Here is a 13,521-nt window from a genome sequence, read left to right as displayed (position 1 = left end):
GTGGCATCGTTTGGACCTCGTGAAACAGTGATGTGAGTCCTCCTGAGGTCCCTGCAGCGTCCTGTGGTCCTCCGGGACAAATGCTACCCATCTCTGTGTCGTCATACATTCCTGAGCTTTTAAGTTCATGTCTCCTTGCTCCAGCCTGGCTGAGAGGGAAAAGAACAAAGAAATCCCTTAACTTGGCTTCCTGAAAACCACTGAACTGCACCAAACTGTCTAAAAATATATTCCTGAGTTCTAACACACAGACTTGTGAGACGGTAGGGGAAAAAAGCCCTGCTAAAACATGGCTTATATATGTAACATCAGGAGAGAGTAGTTTAGAAATGACTAAAAGAATATCATTTTTCTTTGACTGCACATGTGGCTTGGATTTAATAAGGCATAATAGACCAAAAATGGCATGAAAGCTCTACAGTAACACCTGTCTAGAACAGGTTAGAATAGGCAGAGAGAAATGGGGAGGGTAGCTTAACAAAGCTTTATTTTCAGGCTTAAAGGGAACCAGTAAAGACTTTTAAGTAAAAAAAAGTACTATCAAAAATTTTACTTTATTGATCTAGTAATAAATATTCACTGAGTAAATTCTTACATGATTTATCATCTATGTATCTTGCAATTCATTGCTATTCAAGTAGAACCTGAGCAGAGAATAGAAACTCGGTACATATATCTTCTGTTCAATAAAGAGAAGAAAAGAAACATTTTGTGTAAGTAAAATAGAATATATAAGGGAAAAAACATATCTTTTTATAGAACAGACTTTTCAAAAATAATTTATGTTTCTGATTAATTTTTAAATGAAACTGCTTAAAAGAATTTAAATGTATGCTAATAAATACTTTGTAACTCATAAAAGAATGCTTGTTGCAACAACAAAAGGACAGCTATCAAGCTCAATTTAGCTACATATTAAATAATTTTCATCAGGTATTACATTTACAATATTCACAATTCATAAGCTACCAAAAGTTTATTATCAAAAGACTTTCTCCAAATCCTGTTGCCCAGTCACTTATATGGAGAAAGGAAAGATGAATAAGACAGATAGGAAGTGGAAAATTCTAGTTCTTTTTGAAATTTTAGTTCTTTATAACAAATTTTGATGCAGTATTATGTGAAAGCCTTACAACTCTAAATTGGTACTGGAGGGACTTCCCTGGTGGTGCAGTGGTTAAGAATCCGCCTGCCAATGCAGGGGACACGGGTTCGAGCCCTGGTCAGGGAAGAGATCCCACATGCCGTGGAGCAACTAAGCCCGTGCGCCACAACTACTGAGCCTGCGCTCTGGAGCCCGTGAGCCACAACTACTGAGTCCACATGCCACAACTACTGAGTCCGTGTACCACAACTACTGAAGCCCCCGCGCCTAGAGCCCACACTCTGCAACAAGAGAAGCCACTGCATTGAGAAGCCCGCGCACCACAAGGAAGACCCAATGCAGCCAAAAATAAATAAATTAATTAATTAATTAATTTAAAAGAATAAATTGGTACTGAAATGTGGCTGTTTTGTGAGCCATCAGAGGCTGTCTTTATCTACGACCTAAGACAAGATCAGGGAGAGAATGACTTTAGATGAATGAACTGAGTTTAAATACGACCTTTCTTCGAACTAATGGGAGCTTGTGTCTGAGGTAGTTCATAAGTTAGAAATGTCAACAGAAAAATATATTTATCAATTTTTAAAGGAAAATATATACCATTATTATTTAAATGCATACTACTATAATTATGAACGAGATTTGGAATCATTGGTTTAGAAGCCATTTATATTTATTTATCTTTTATTCATTTTTTTTCTATTGCATTGCTGGTGCTCATTTATTGGTTCATATGTTCTTTAGATATATAAATAAATATATATTTATGTATTACAGACAAACATATGAAGTGCTTCTGGGGTATAATGAGGTATAGTTTTCAGAGGTGTATTTAGACTTAGAGAAGCTCTTAACATCTGACTAATATAAGGTAAGTTGCATTTTTCCTAAGTGTCCACTTTATCTTTTTATAAAACCCAATCAGACTTTTTGTTCTTGTGACGTCTTCTCTCCTGCTCATTAATATTTTTGTGCTGTGTATAACTTTATTATTAATTCCTATTGTTGAATAATTGAATTTTTTTCAATATTCCAAAAATAGAGAATTTCCTATGTGTCCAGCATTAATTTTTTCATTAATCTATGTCGCTGATAAAATGCTTCAGCCACTACTAATAGAATTTAGTTACTGATTTCTGATGGTTAGAGGAAGCCAACAAATTGTACCTCTCAGAAAAGGGCACAGTTTCCTTGAGCTCTGACTGGTAGATTTGATATGGACCAATGTACTAAAAGTGAGTCATCGATGGTCACAGGAATTCATGTTGTGGTAGTTCCTCTTGAAATGAACACATTTCATTTTAAATTTATAAAATATACAGTGTCTGCCAATGTCCAATTCAGTGGCTATTATAGATGAAATGCCTCAAAATACACTGTTACCATAAAGGTGGCTCTAATAAAAAAGACAGATCATAATGTGTTTGCCTAAGATGTGGAGAAGCTGGAACATTCACATACTGCTGGTGGAAATGTAAAATGGTGTAGCTACTTTGGAAGAGAGTCTGGCAGTTCCTCAAATGGTTAAACACAGAGTTACTGTGTGATCCAACAATTCTGCTTTTAGGCATGTACACAAGAAATTTGAAAACCTATGCAAAAACTTGTACACAAGTGTTCACAGCAGCGTCATTCATAATAGCCAAAAAGTAGAAACAACCCAAGATGTCCATCAATGGGCAAATGAATAAGCACAATGTGGTGTACATCCACACAACGGCGTATTATCCAGCCGTGAAAAGGAGTGAAGTTCTACTACAAGCTACAGCATGGACAAACCTTAAAAATATTATGCTGGCTGAAAGCAGTAGGATACAAAAGGCCATGTGCTATATTATCACCTAGAAAAGGCAAATCTATGACGACAGAAGGTAGATTAGTGGTTGCCTAGAGCTGGAGCTGGGGGTGGTCGGGGCCAGTTGAAAGTGACCGTAAATTGTATGGAGTTTCTTTCTGGGGTGATGGGAATGGTCTCAATTTGACTCCTGTTATGGTTGCATAACTGTGTATATACTAAAAACCACTGAACGGTACATTTCAAATGGGTGAATTGTATAATATGTGCATTATAGCTCAATAAATCTGCTACCAAAAAACCCACACAATGAAACAAAAACAATGCTTTTAAATTGAAGCCAGATCATGTTACTTAATCTAAAAAGCAAAACCAAAAATGAAACAAAGCCCACAATGTCCTCCCCTAAGTAATTAGTAAATGCTACAACCTTGAGTGAGCCAGAGATGCCTGTTGTGGTCTCACGTAAGTCCACGGTCAACATATGCCCCTGCACAAAGAGGACCCTGTGTGGCTTTACCCTAGGTGATTCCTTTCTTTTAGATGAGAAGTTTCAATAAGTCCTGAGTTTTATAAGATACCTATTCGATTGGATTAAATTAGTTAGACATTTATACTTAGTTTACTTGGATTGTAATTTTGCTCGAGGGCAATATAATTGAGCAATATGTTTAATTTTTGTGTGGTTTTTTTTTGGTTTTATAGTGTTTTTCATTTTCTTCTAATATTTTCTTATGAAAAAATTCAAACATACAGTTGAAAAAACTTGTAGTTATCCTCGGTCTACCCACTACCTAGAGTTTAGCATTAACATTTTGTTATGCTTGTTTCAGCACATATCTATCCGTCTATCCATCCCTCTAACCTTCCATTCAGCCATCTTTTTTTTCTGACGCATTTCAAAGTAAACTGCAGGTATCAGGACATGTCCTCTTTAAGACTTCAGCATTCAGATCATGAGCCTGAGTTCAGGATTGGTTCACAGTTTCTTCTTTTGATATATAATTTACATACTTTGAAATTCACAAATCTTGAGCATGTATTTGCTGCATTTTGACAGATGCATAAACTCCTGTAACCCAAACTGCTATCAGGGCATAGAACATCACCTTTACCTTAGGAAAGTTTCCTCTGGCCCCTTCCCAGCCAATCACGCTGAATTTCCTGTTCTCCCCGACAAAAGTGCCCACTGTTCTCTCTCTCGCTCTCTTTTTTTTTTTTCCATTTTAGTCTCATTTTGTTTTTTAAAAAACAGTGAGGATAGATCAACAGAATACAGAAGATGAGGACAGGCTCTGGGTGTAGTTCAGGCAGATGAGAATTGTATCATTCTGGAATATATTTGTATCTGGTCAGACCATTGTTAATACTATCAATAATACACCTCACTGGGGCTTCCCTGGTGGCACAGTGGTTGAGTCTGCCTGCCGATGCAGGGGACACGGGTTCGTGCCCCGGTCCGGGAAGATCCCACATGCCGCGGAGCGGCTGGGCTCGTGAGCCATGGCCGCTGAGCCTGCGTGTCTGGAGCCTGTGCTCTGCAACAGGAGAGGCCACAGCAGTGAGAGGCCCGCGTACCGCAAAAAATAAAAAAATAAAAAAATAATACACCTCACTGTGGTAGTGACTTAGAGTGAGGTATTTCCATTTTTAAAAAAATTCTTATAAATAAAGTTGTGATGAACATTTTCCTATAAATCTCTAGATGCATGTATAGTTATTAATAGTCAAATTGGTATTTCCCTTTATCTGAACCAGACTGAACTTTGTTTCTTTTGATGGAATGAACTCACATTCCCTTCATTTCCAATTAAGTGCAATGTTCAACCAATATCCAGAAACCTGCACAGAGGCAACATCGGCCATTGGATGGCCTGGTCCTAAACCCCCAGCGATTTGGGGATGGACAGGAGATGGGTTTTGCTCAAAGCCAACTGCTGAGCCCTTGTAAGGACTCTCACGTGATTGTTACAGCCAAATAGAGGTGCCTGACCCTTCTAACTTTCTCAGAGACTGAAACTGGGGACCTAAGGTGAAACCCAATTGCAGCTTATTTTTGCCTTATTTGGAATGTGAAGAGAAAACTGTCCTCTTAATGTAACCACTGAGACATGTATCAAGAAGAACAAGCAAGCTTCATTTCTAAGCAAAGGTGCTCTAAGCAGGGGGTATGCAGATGTCACTCTGACCTCGTCATACATTGCTCATAGCAATGGCCTTACTCTGTTATTTCCATCCTCTCCAGTGGGAAGGAAAAGTCATTACAGGACAGAGCCAAGAACTTCAGGCCCCTTTAGGGATTTTTCTCAAGGAGCTCTTATAAACATGAATTTGCTGGTTATTGAGACATATTTTGCCTAATTGCCTTTTCGGCTCCCCAAGGATTATGCTAGCTACTAGTATATTACTAAAAAAGCTGTACTTCTTTTAAGCGATTCATTATTTTGAACCATGTATGGGTTTGTTATGGCTGTCATAACAAAGTACCCCAGACTGGGAGGCTTAACCAAGAGAAATGTATTTTCTCACAATCCTGGAAGCTGGAAGTCCAGATCAACGTGTCAGCAGGGTTGCCTTCTTCTCAGGCCTCTCTCCTCGGCTGGTAGATGGCCGTCTTCTCCCTGTGTCTTCACACAGCCTCCTCTCTGTGTGTCCTGTTCTCCTTATAAGGACACCAGTCATATTGGATTAGGGCCCAATGTGACCTCCTTTTACCTTAATTACCTCTTTAAAGCCTTATCTCCAAATACAGTCACATTCTGAGGTACTGTGGGTTAGGACCTCAACATACAAATTTTTTTTGCAGGGGAGACACAATTCAGTCTATAAGAAACCATAAAACACAAATATATAAGAAAAATGTGAGCATAAGAAAAAGTAAAAAGCTCATAGCTTCATCAGTTTGAATAAACCAAGATCCTTTCTTGTTTTTGCCCAAACTCAGACCTAGTTGATGGTTTTTTAAAAAAATTAATTTATTTATTTATTTTTGGCTGTGTTGGGTCTTTGTTGCTGCGTGCAGGCTTTCTCTAGTGGCAAGTGGGGGTTACTCTTCGCTGTGGTGCGTGGGCTTCTCATTGCAGTGGCTTCTCTTGTTGTGGAGTACAGGCTCTAGGCGTGCAGGCTTCAGTGGTTGTGGTATGCGTGCTCAGTAGTTGTGGCTCTTGGGCTCTAGAGCGCAGGCTCGGTAGCTGAGGCACACGGGCTTAGTTGCTCCGCGGCATGTGGGATCTTCCCAGACCAGGGCTCCAACCGGCGTCCCCTGCATTGGCAGGCAAATTGTTAACCACTGCGCCACCAGGGGAGTCCCTGATGGTTCTTATCCCTGGTTCTTATGCACTAGTTAACAATACTAACAGCAATCCAAGTATACTGTCCGTTTTATTACAAGCGCAGCATTAGGCATTATTAAACAAAAAACTAATTAGTTACATATTACTCTTCTTTTTTGTCTGAAAGCATCCTTTATTTCTGCTTTCTTTAGATTCTTTTTGTCCCATTTTATCTTAAAGTACTTTTTTTTTTTTTTTTTTTGCGGTACGCGGGCCTCTCACTGTTGTGGCCTCTCCCGTTGTGGAGCACAGGCTCTGGACACACAGGCTCAGCGGCCATGGCTCACGGGGCCAGCCGCTCCGCGGCATGTGGGATCTTCCCGGACCGGGGCACGAACCCGTGTCCCCTGCATCAGCAGGCGGACTCTCAACCACTGCAGCACCAGGGAAGCCCTTAAAGTACTTTTTTAATAAAAAATTTCTTTTTCATTGAAGTATAGTTGATTTACAATGTTGTGTTAGTTTCTGGCGTGCAGCAACATGATTCAGATATATATACATATATATATATATATTCTTTTTCATATTCTTTTCCATTATCATTTATTATAGGATATTGAATACAGTTCCCTGTGCTGTACAGTAGGACCTTGTTGTTTATCTATTTTATATACAGTCATTTGTATCTGCTAATCCCAAACTCCTAATTTATACCTCCCCCACTCCTTTTCTCCTTTGGTAACCATAAGTTTCTTTCCTATGTCTGTGAGTCTGTTTCTGTCTTGTAAATAAATTCATTTGTCTCATATTTTAGATTCCACAATATATTTACTCTTTTAATTCAACTTTCCTGAATGAATTTCCTAGTTGGAATGTTTTCCTTTAGGTTTATTTGTTACATATATTTTCCTCATTCAAGTTCACTTAACTGTATCAGGTCAATGTTTTTCTTACTTGAACAATCTTAAATGTAACCTATATAATCTAAAATAATATTGGAAAACTTTTTCCTACTAAATAGTTGACTAATCTCTAGTATTGCCTCTAGGATTTCTATTAAATAATAAGTTTCTATTAAAGAAATATGTATAGGGCTTCCCTGGTGGCGCAGTGGTTGAGAGTCCGCCTGCCGATGCAGGGGACACAGGTTCGTGCCCCGGTCTGGGAAGATCCCACATGCCGCAGAGCGGCTGGGCCCGTGAGCCATGGCCGCTGAGCCTGCGCGTCTGAAGCCTGTGCTCCACAATGGGAGAGGCCACAACAGTGAGAGGCCCACGTACCGCCAAAAAAAAAAGAAAAAAAGAAATATGTATAATTGGAAAAAGGAATTAGTAGCACTTTACATAAGACTATAAGTATATCAATTGTCCACATCAAAAAATGGGGGAGGGATACTTATGGTACTGATGCAGGTGGGGAGACTAGAAGTCTTCCAAGTCATTTCTTGGTACCACTCCAAAACCCAAGGAACTGCAAGTGAGAAATGAGATGACATACACAACACTGACATTTAGTCAGCAGGAACTGGTTGTGAAATCTACTGGCAGGTACTGGAATAAAGTGTCAGAAAATTTCTCAGAACTATTTGGTGTCTGGGAATCCTGCATCTGGAGTCTGATGATGACATTTGGTGTGTTTGTCAAAAAACTATGAGGCTGTTGATGCCTTTTCCCAGGATGTTAAAGTGGTCAAGCCAAGGGAAGTGCAAAACTATTGCCTGGGGGTGGTGGTGGTGGGGTCCCTATATTTTTGCATCAATCTTTGTTAATTGTTGGCAAGTTGTGTTGATGTTTTGAGAGAAGAATTTCATTTAATTTTTGATACTGACCCCTCCAGGCACTAAAATATAAACCTCAAAGGAAAGAAAGCTGTCTTCCAATCTGTACCTCCAAAGAAGAGCATTTAGGGGGCCTCAGCTCCTCCTTTTCTCTGTCATTTGTTGCTACTCTTCCCATCAGCACCATGCCAAAGATGCAGATTGAGTATTTAGCCTGTACTCTGGGCTGAACAGCCTGGATGGGACACTTTCCTTCCAGGTTCTGATTATATTTCCTTTCTGGGGACCCCATTTTTATGGTTCCCCAGGGCCAAGAAGAGCAATCTGGGATACTGATTCCCAGACGGGAATTTGGCAGTGTTTCTAATGATGACTTGGAAATGGAGATGTCACTCTGCCAGCCAGGCCCTCAGAGGAGAGTTCTGGCAGGCTGGAATGCGAGGCTCTCCACTTTTAAGCACACCTACCTGCTCTCACCTTCAGTTTGCCTTCACTGCCTCCCAGTTTACTTTCCCTAAGCCCTAACTCTAGCCCCTGTGAGCAGTCAAGATGATGGCTGAGGCTGAGTTCAGAGCAAGCAGGCAAGGCTTCTGTTGATGGAGGGGACATTACCAAGGTGCCCCGAGGAAGTTCCAGCACAGATAAGGTCTGTGTGGAAGGATGTCCTGGTATAGATGGCTCAGAGCTTCCAAAGGGCAGGAAACATCCAGCTCCATGGTTCAGACTACTTGGCATATTGTATAGTTGGTCATTCTATATAGAGACGAGACATACCTCTGTCCAGAGATCCATACCTTACTGTTCCAACTACATTTCTGTTGGTCCACAAACCCCCAGCCTCACAGAGGACTTTTTTTTTTCTTTTTCTTTTAGCTGCTGCCTTCCTAAAACCAGTCTCTGTGCCAAGCACTGGAAGAAACTTGATTTTGTTCTGTGAAGTTGCCATCTTATATAATTCATATTTAAATTATATAATTTATATGGCTGGTCTTATAAGGTGTAGAAGAGGTGGGGGAGAGAATCCAGTGTGTATTTAGGGGAAGTCGGTGATACAGATAATATATTTTGGGAGGCCAGGGAGCTTGCGTGCTTAAGATACTGTTTTTCAAATTTAATGTGCATACAAATTACCTGGGGATATTATTAAAATGTAAATTCTGATTCAGTCTTCTTGGGATGGGTCCACTGACGGTACTTTCAGTAGCATTCCTTAGGATCTCCCAGGGCAGTGTAGGGTTAGGGTGTTAGGCAAGGCTTAGCGGGAGCTCCACATGGAACCACAGGTAGAGCCAAGTCCCCTCTGGAAGTGCCGTGTCAGAGACTGGACAAGAAGCACGAGCTCTGCGATCCCTTTCAGTTTTACAATTCTGGTTTTGGGTTCTGAGATTCCAACAAGGGGCTTCTTAAACTTTTGGGGTCACAGACCTCTGTAGGAATGATAGAAGCTGTGTACCCTTTCATACCCCAAATGCACACACTCCTCACTCCGCAAACCGCTCTAGGCTCCGCGGCGGGCCCGCAGCCCCGGTGCAGGACTTCTGCCGGCCTCTGGGGTCCCGCACCGGCGACCTGGGCAGTTCTGCCGCTCAGCCGCTCAGCATCTGGTGCGGCTCCGCGTCAGGCGCGGGCGGGGGCGGGAGGGGGCGTGCCGGGGCGTGTCCAAGGCGGGCGCTAGCCACGCCCCTCGGCCGTGCGAGAGGCCGAGCTTGCTGCATTGCAGCCGCCGCGGCGCCGCTCGGCTCCTCACTCCCAACAATGGCGGCTCCGAGCCCGAGCGGCGGCGGCGGCTCCGGGGGCGGCAGCGGCAGCGGCACCCCGGGCCCCGTGGGGTCCCCGGCGCCCGGCCACCCGGCCGTCAGCAGCATGCAGGGTAAGGAAGGCGGCGGCGCCGAGACCCCGGCCCCCGGGCGCGGCCGTCGGAGTCGTCGCGGCCTGTCCCCGCGGCCACGGACGCCCCCGGACGCGGCTGAGGAAGCCACCGAGCCACCCGCGCCGGTCCGCCTCCCTCCCTCCCCGCTTCGCGCCCGGAGCCGGCCGCCCCGGGCTCGGCCTGGCTCCGGGCGGCGGGCCGCGCAGGCCCGGGCCGCGGCCTCCGCCCGCGCTCGGCCCGGCGGGGTCCCGACCGCCCGCGGGGGCCCACCTGGTCCGGGCCCGCCCCCGCGGCCACCCCCGCCGCCGCCACCGCCGCTTACCTGGCGCGCCCCGCCCGCCTTTCCGGGAACGCGCGGCCAGGGTGCGGCGGCGGGAGGTGGCCGGGGCCTGGCCCGCGGGTCCCGGCCGCCCAGGGCGGCGGCGTCGTCGTCGTCCCGGCCCTGCGCCCCTCGGCCCCTCGGCCCCGCGCCCCGGCGCCCCGGCCCGGCTCCCCGCCGCCGCCGCCGCCGCAGTGGGGCCCGCTCAGGGCCATCTTGGTTCCCTGCGGGCGCCGCCGGGCCCGGCCGCCGCCAGACCTCTGGGCTCCGCGGTCCTCCTGGACCCTCGGTTTCCAAACTTCTGCAGGTTTCTGCTCGCTGGGCGGGTGGGGCGGGGGTGTTCAGGCCCGTGCCACCTGTAAGGTGATGAGACAGCCCTTGGCCTGGGAGAGGCCGGGGGTTTCTGTGTTAGCCTGGCATGCAGACCAAATAAATAAATAAATAAAACAAACAGAGGGAGCTCGGTTGAAATGCAGAGATCCGGGAAATCGAAAGGCAGGGGTCCGAGTGGTTCTCTGCGGGGACTGCACATCTGAAGCAGCCCTCCTAATTAATGACTTTCCCCAGTGGGAATGCTTATTAGCTCTATGTGGCTCTTGACAGGAGCTGTTGTGAAAATACCAGGCCCCAGCCCGTGAGGGACCGTTTCCTTGAGTTTACTGGGGAATTTTGAGTAGTAATGTTATCTTTGAAAACAGGGAATGTCAGAAATCTCTTGATAACTTTCGCAGACTTGCTTGCGTTAAATTATTAGCAGCGTCAGTTGGGGTACCCTTCGTGGTCCGTGTGACCATGGTTACTCTTTGATTAAAATCTTCCTAAAGGGCTCCGAGGTCTATCTTAACCGTCTGTCTGGTTAGGTTTGACGTTTGTTGAGTATTTCGGGTTTATGAGAGGGTGATTCATGAAGCAGAGGCGGGATTTTATTCAATTTTATATCCCTGTCCCCCTCCCCATGGGATATACGTAAGGAACAGTGATAGATATATACAGGATGATGTCAGAGCTCAGAGGACACTTTCTGTGCAGGCCCTCAGATAATTAATTCAAATTAAATTAGTTATTGGATGCCACTGTGTTGTACAATATACAGATGAAGTACAGGATGGGTTTCCTGATCTTCCAGCTCTACAGTCTCGTTGGTGGTGGTGGTGGTGCGAAATGAAACAGCAAAATGACAATTTAAGATTATATTGCATATCCAAAACAGGTGACTTACAAAGCTTATAAAAATGCAAGTTTTTTTGGGGGTGGGGGGTAGGGGATGAGTAGGGAGGCTAATAGTTCGAAAAAGCTGTAGAAATTAATTTTTGTTCAAAAATGTTTATTGAGCATCTGCCTAGTGCCAGGCATAGTGCCCTAGTGCTGGGTATATAGAAGAGAGTGAGTCAGATGGTCTCCTTCCTGATGGAGCTCACCCTCCTGATAGGATTGGGGAGGGAAGACAATATGCAGATAAATAAGAAAAATTGCTAATTGGGAAAAGTGTTATGAAGGTAACAAGCTGGGTTAGAAGTTAGTGGGGGAGGGGGCAGTCTGCTTTGGTAAGATGGTCACAGAAGACCTGTCTGGAAAGAGGACTCTGTTACGATAAAGAAGAGGGTTCTAGGCAGAGGGAACAGTGTGTGTGAAGATGCCAAAGTAGGAAAGAGCTTGGAGTGTTCTAGGAACTCAGAGAAAGTCATCGTGTTTAGGAATTATTCTGATGCGCTCCATTCTCCTCTCCCACCCCTGAGTATTTTTTTTTTACGCCTTATGTATTTATTTAAGCTTTTATTGCACATATTTGACAGGTCCCTTCAGTTTTTTTGTTTGTTTGTTTGGTTTTGCGGTACGCGGGCCTCTCACTGTTGGGGCCTCTCCCGTTGCGGAGCACAGGCTCCGGACGCGCAGGCTCAGTGGCCATGGGTCACGGGCCCAGCCGCTCCGCCGCACGTGGGATCTTCCCGAACCGGGGCACGAACCCGTGTCCCCTGCATCGGCAGGCGGACTCTCAACCACTGTGCCACCAGGGAAGCCCCCACCCCTGAGTTTTGAAACCCAGTAAACTGAACTTTCTAATAAGCAGAACCCAGTTTAAAAGGGAGAGGGAGGACATAAGACTTCTCTTTGAATTTTTGATGAATTTTCTTTTATCAGTACTGTGTCTAGCCTTGATTGATTCGGGAACCTGTTGTATCTTCTTGAACCTCTCTCAATTACTGAGAATGAAGAGAAGCACTTGAAACTCTCAGGACGTTTTCTCCCACAATCCAGGTTACAAAGCTTGAGCTTAAGCAGCTGTGTAGGATCTTTTTTGTCTTGTGATGTTAGAGCGCAACCTCCCTTACTTCACCTATCAGATCTTTGGCTTTAGATCATACTTCAGGTCCTTAGAAGATGTTTGGTAAATGCCACTCCCCCCCCCACCCCTGCAAGCATGGTCACCTGCCACCCCCAAAGCACTGTCTCTCTGGGAGTTTTTAATGGCCAAGCTCTTTCTAATAGCAGGGTTTAGCTGTGGGACGCGTGGAATACATGTAATATTAACAGACATTGGTGGTCGTTCTGTGTGAGAAGCACCGTGCTGGGCACTGGGTCACCCTGCACATTTTTTCATGGCTTGAGGTTTGTGGTCCAAGAGTGGTCTCAGTTGAGAATTATTGGTTTTTTTGGTTTTTTAATATCATAATGCTTGAGTTAAGCCAGAGCTGTGGTGTCCTGGATTTGAATCCCCTCATCGGGACTTAAGAATTTTGTGACCTTGGGCAACATACTTAACCTCTCCAAGCCTGAGTTTCTCAGTTGGGAAGCAGGAATAATGCTTACCTTACAGGAACTTTGAGAATGCATGTAAAGTGTGGGCCTGACACACAGTAAGGATGTGATTGATGCATGTTAGCCATCATCATTGTTAATAGCAACAGTACTCTTACTTGTAATGGTCTAATTAATTGTCTCTTTCATTATTAGCAGATGAGTCCCTAACGCCTCATGATCCATCACACAGTTTCTTTAGCTTCATTATTACTGGGTCCTACCCTTTTCTCTACCCTGTTTATTTCCATTTTTCATTATTGAGCATTTCTGGTCAGAGTATTCTTGATGAGTCTTTATTCTCCCTGGGTTCAGGTAGCTGCTCTGCCGTGTACAAGCTCTGTGACCTTGGGGAAATTACCTACATTTTCTGAACTCATCTGAGTTTCTTATCTGTTAAAATAGGGATAATACCTTACGGGGCTGTTGTGAGAATCACATTATTAGATTAATGCACATAAAAGGGCTTTGAAAATTATAAAATATCTATACATATATAAGGATTGCTATTAGACATGGCTATTTAAATGCTTTAGTTACTAAACCCTTAAAATGTAGTAGATTTTTAAAAATCTCATGAACACAAG

At 44.3% G+C, this 13,521-nt stretch overlaps 1 protein-coding gene across 3 annotated transcripts in view; it reads left to right on the top strand.

Moving 5' to 3' along the window:
* Positions 1-9,669: 9,669 nt before the first annotated feature.
* The window catches only part of MAP2K4 (mitogen-activated protein kinase kinase 4), a 104,842-nt gene continuing 100,990 nt past the window's right edge, over positions 9,670-13,521 (top strand). The window contains exon 1 of one of the 3 annotated variants that reach the window (XM_067715999.1): positions 9,670-9,819. In XM_067715999.1, the coding sequence (XP_067572100.1) occupies positions 9,705-9,819 (115 nt within the window). In that variant the 5' untranslated portion in view covers positions 9,670-9,704. The remainder of the gene's footprint in view (positions 9,820-13,521) is intronic. The other 2 variants (XM_067715997.1, XM_067715998.1) reach the window with 2 other exon arrangements.

The sequence above is a fragment of the Pseudorca crassidens genome, chromosome 19 (genome assembly GCF_039906515.1).
Source record: "Pseudorca crassidens isolate mPseCra1 chromosome 19, mPseCra1.hap1, whole genome shotgun sequence".
In the NCBI taxonomy this organism is placed as follows: Eukaryota; Metazoa; Chordata; class Mammalia; order Artiodactyla; family Delphinidae; genus Pseudorca; species Pseudorca crassidens.
Note: the sequence above shows the minus strand (reverse complement) of the source record. Positions and strands in the feature narration are given on the sequence as shown.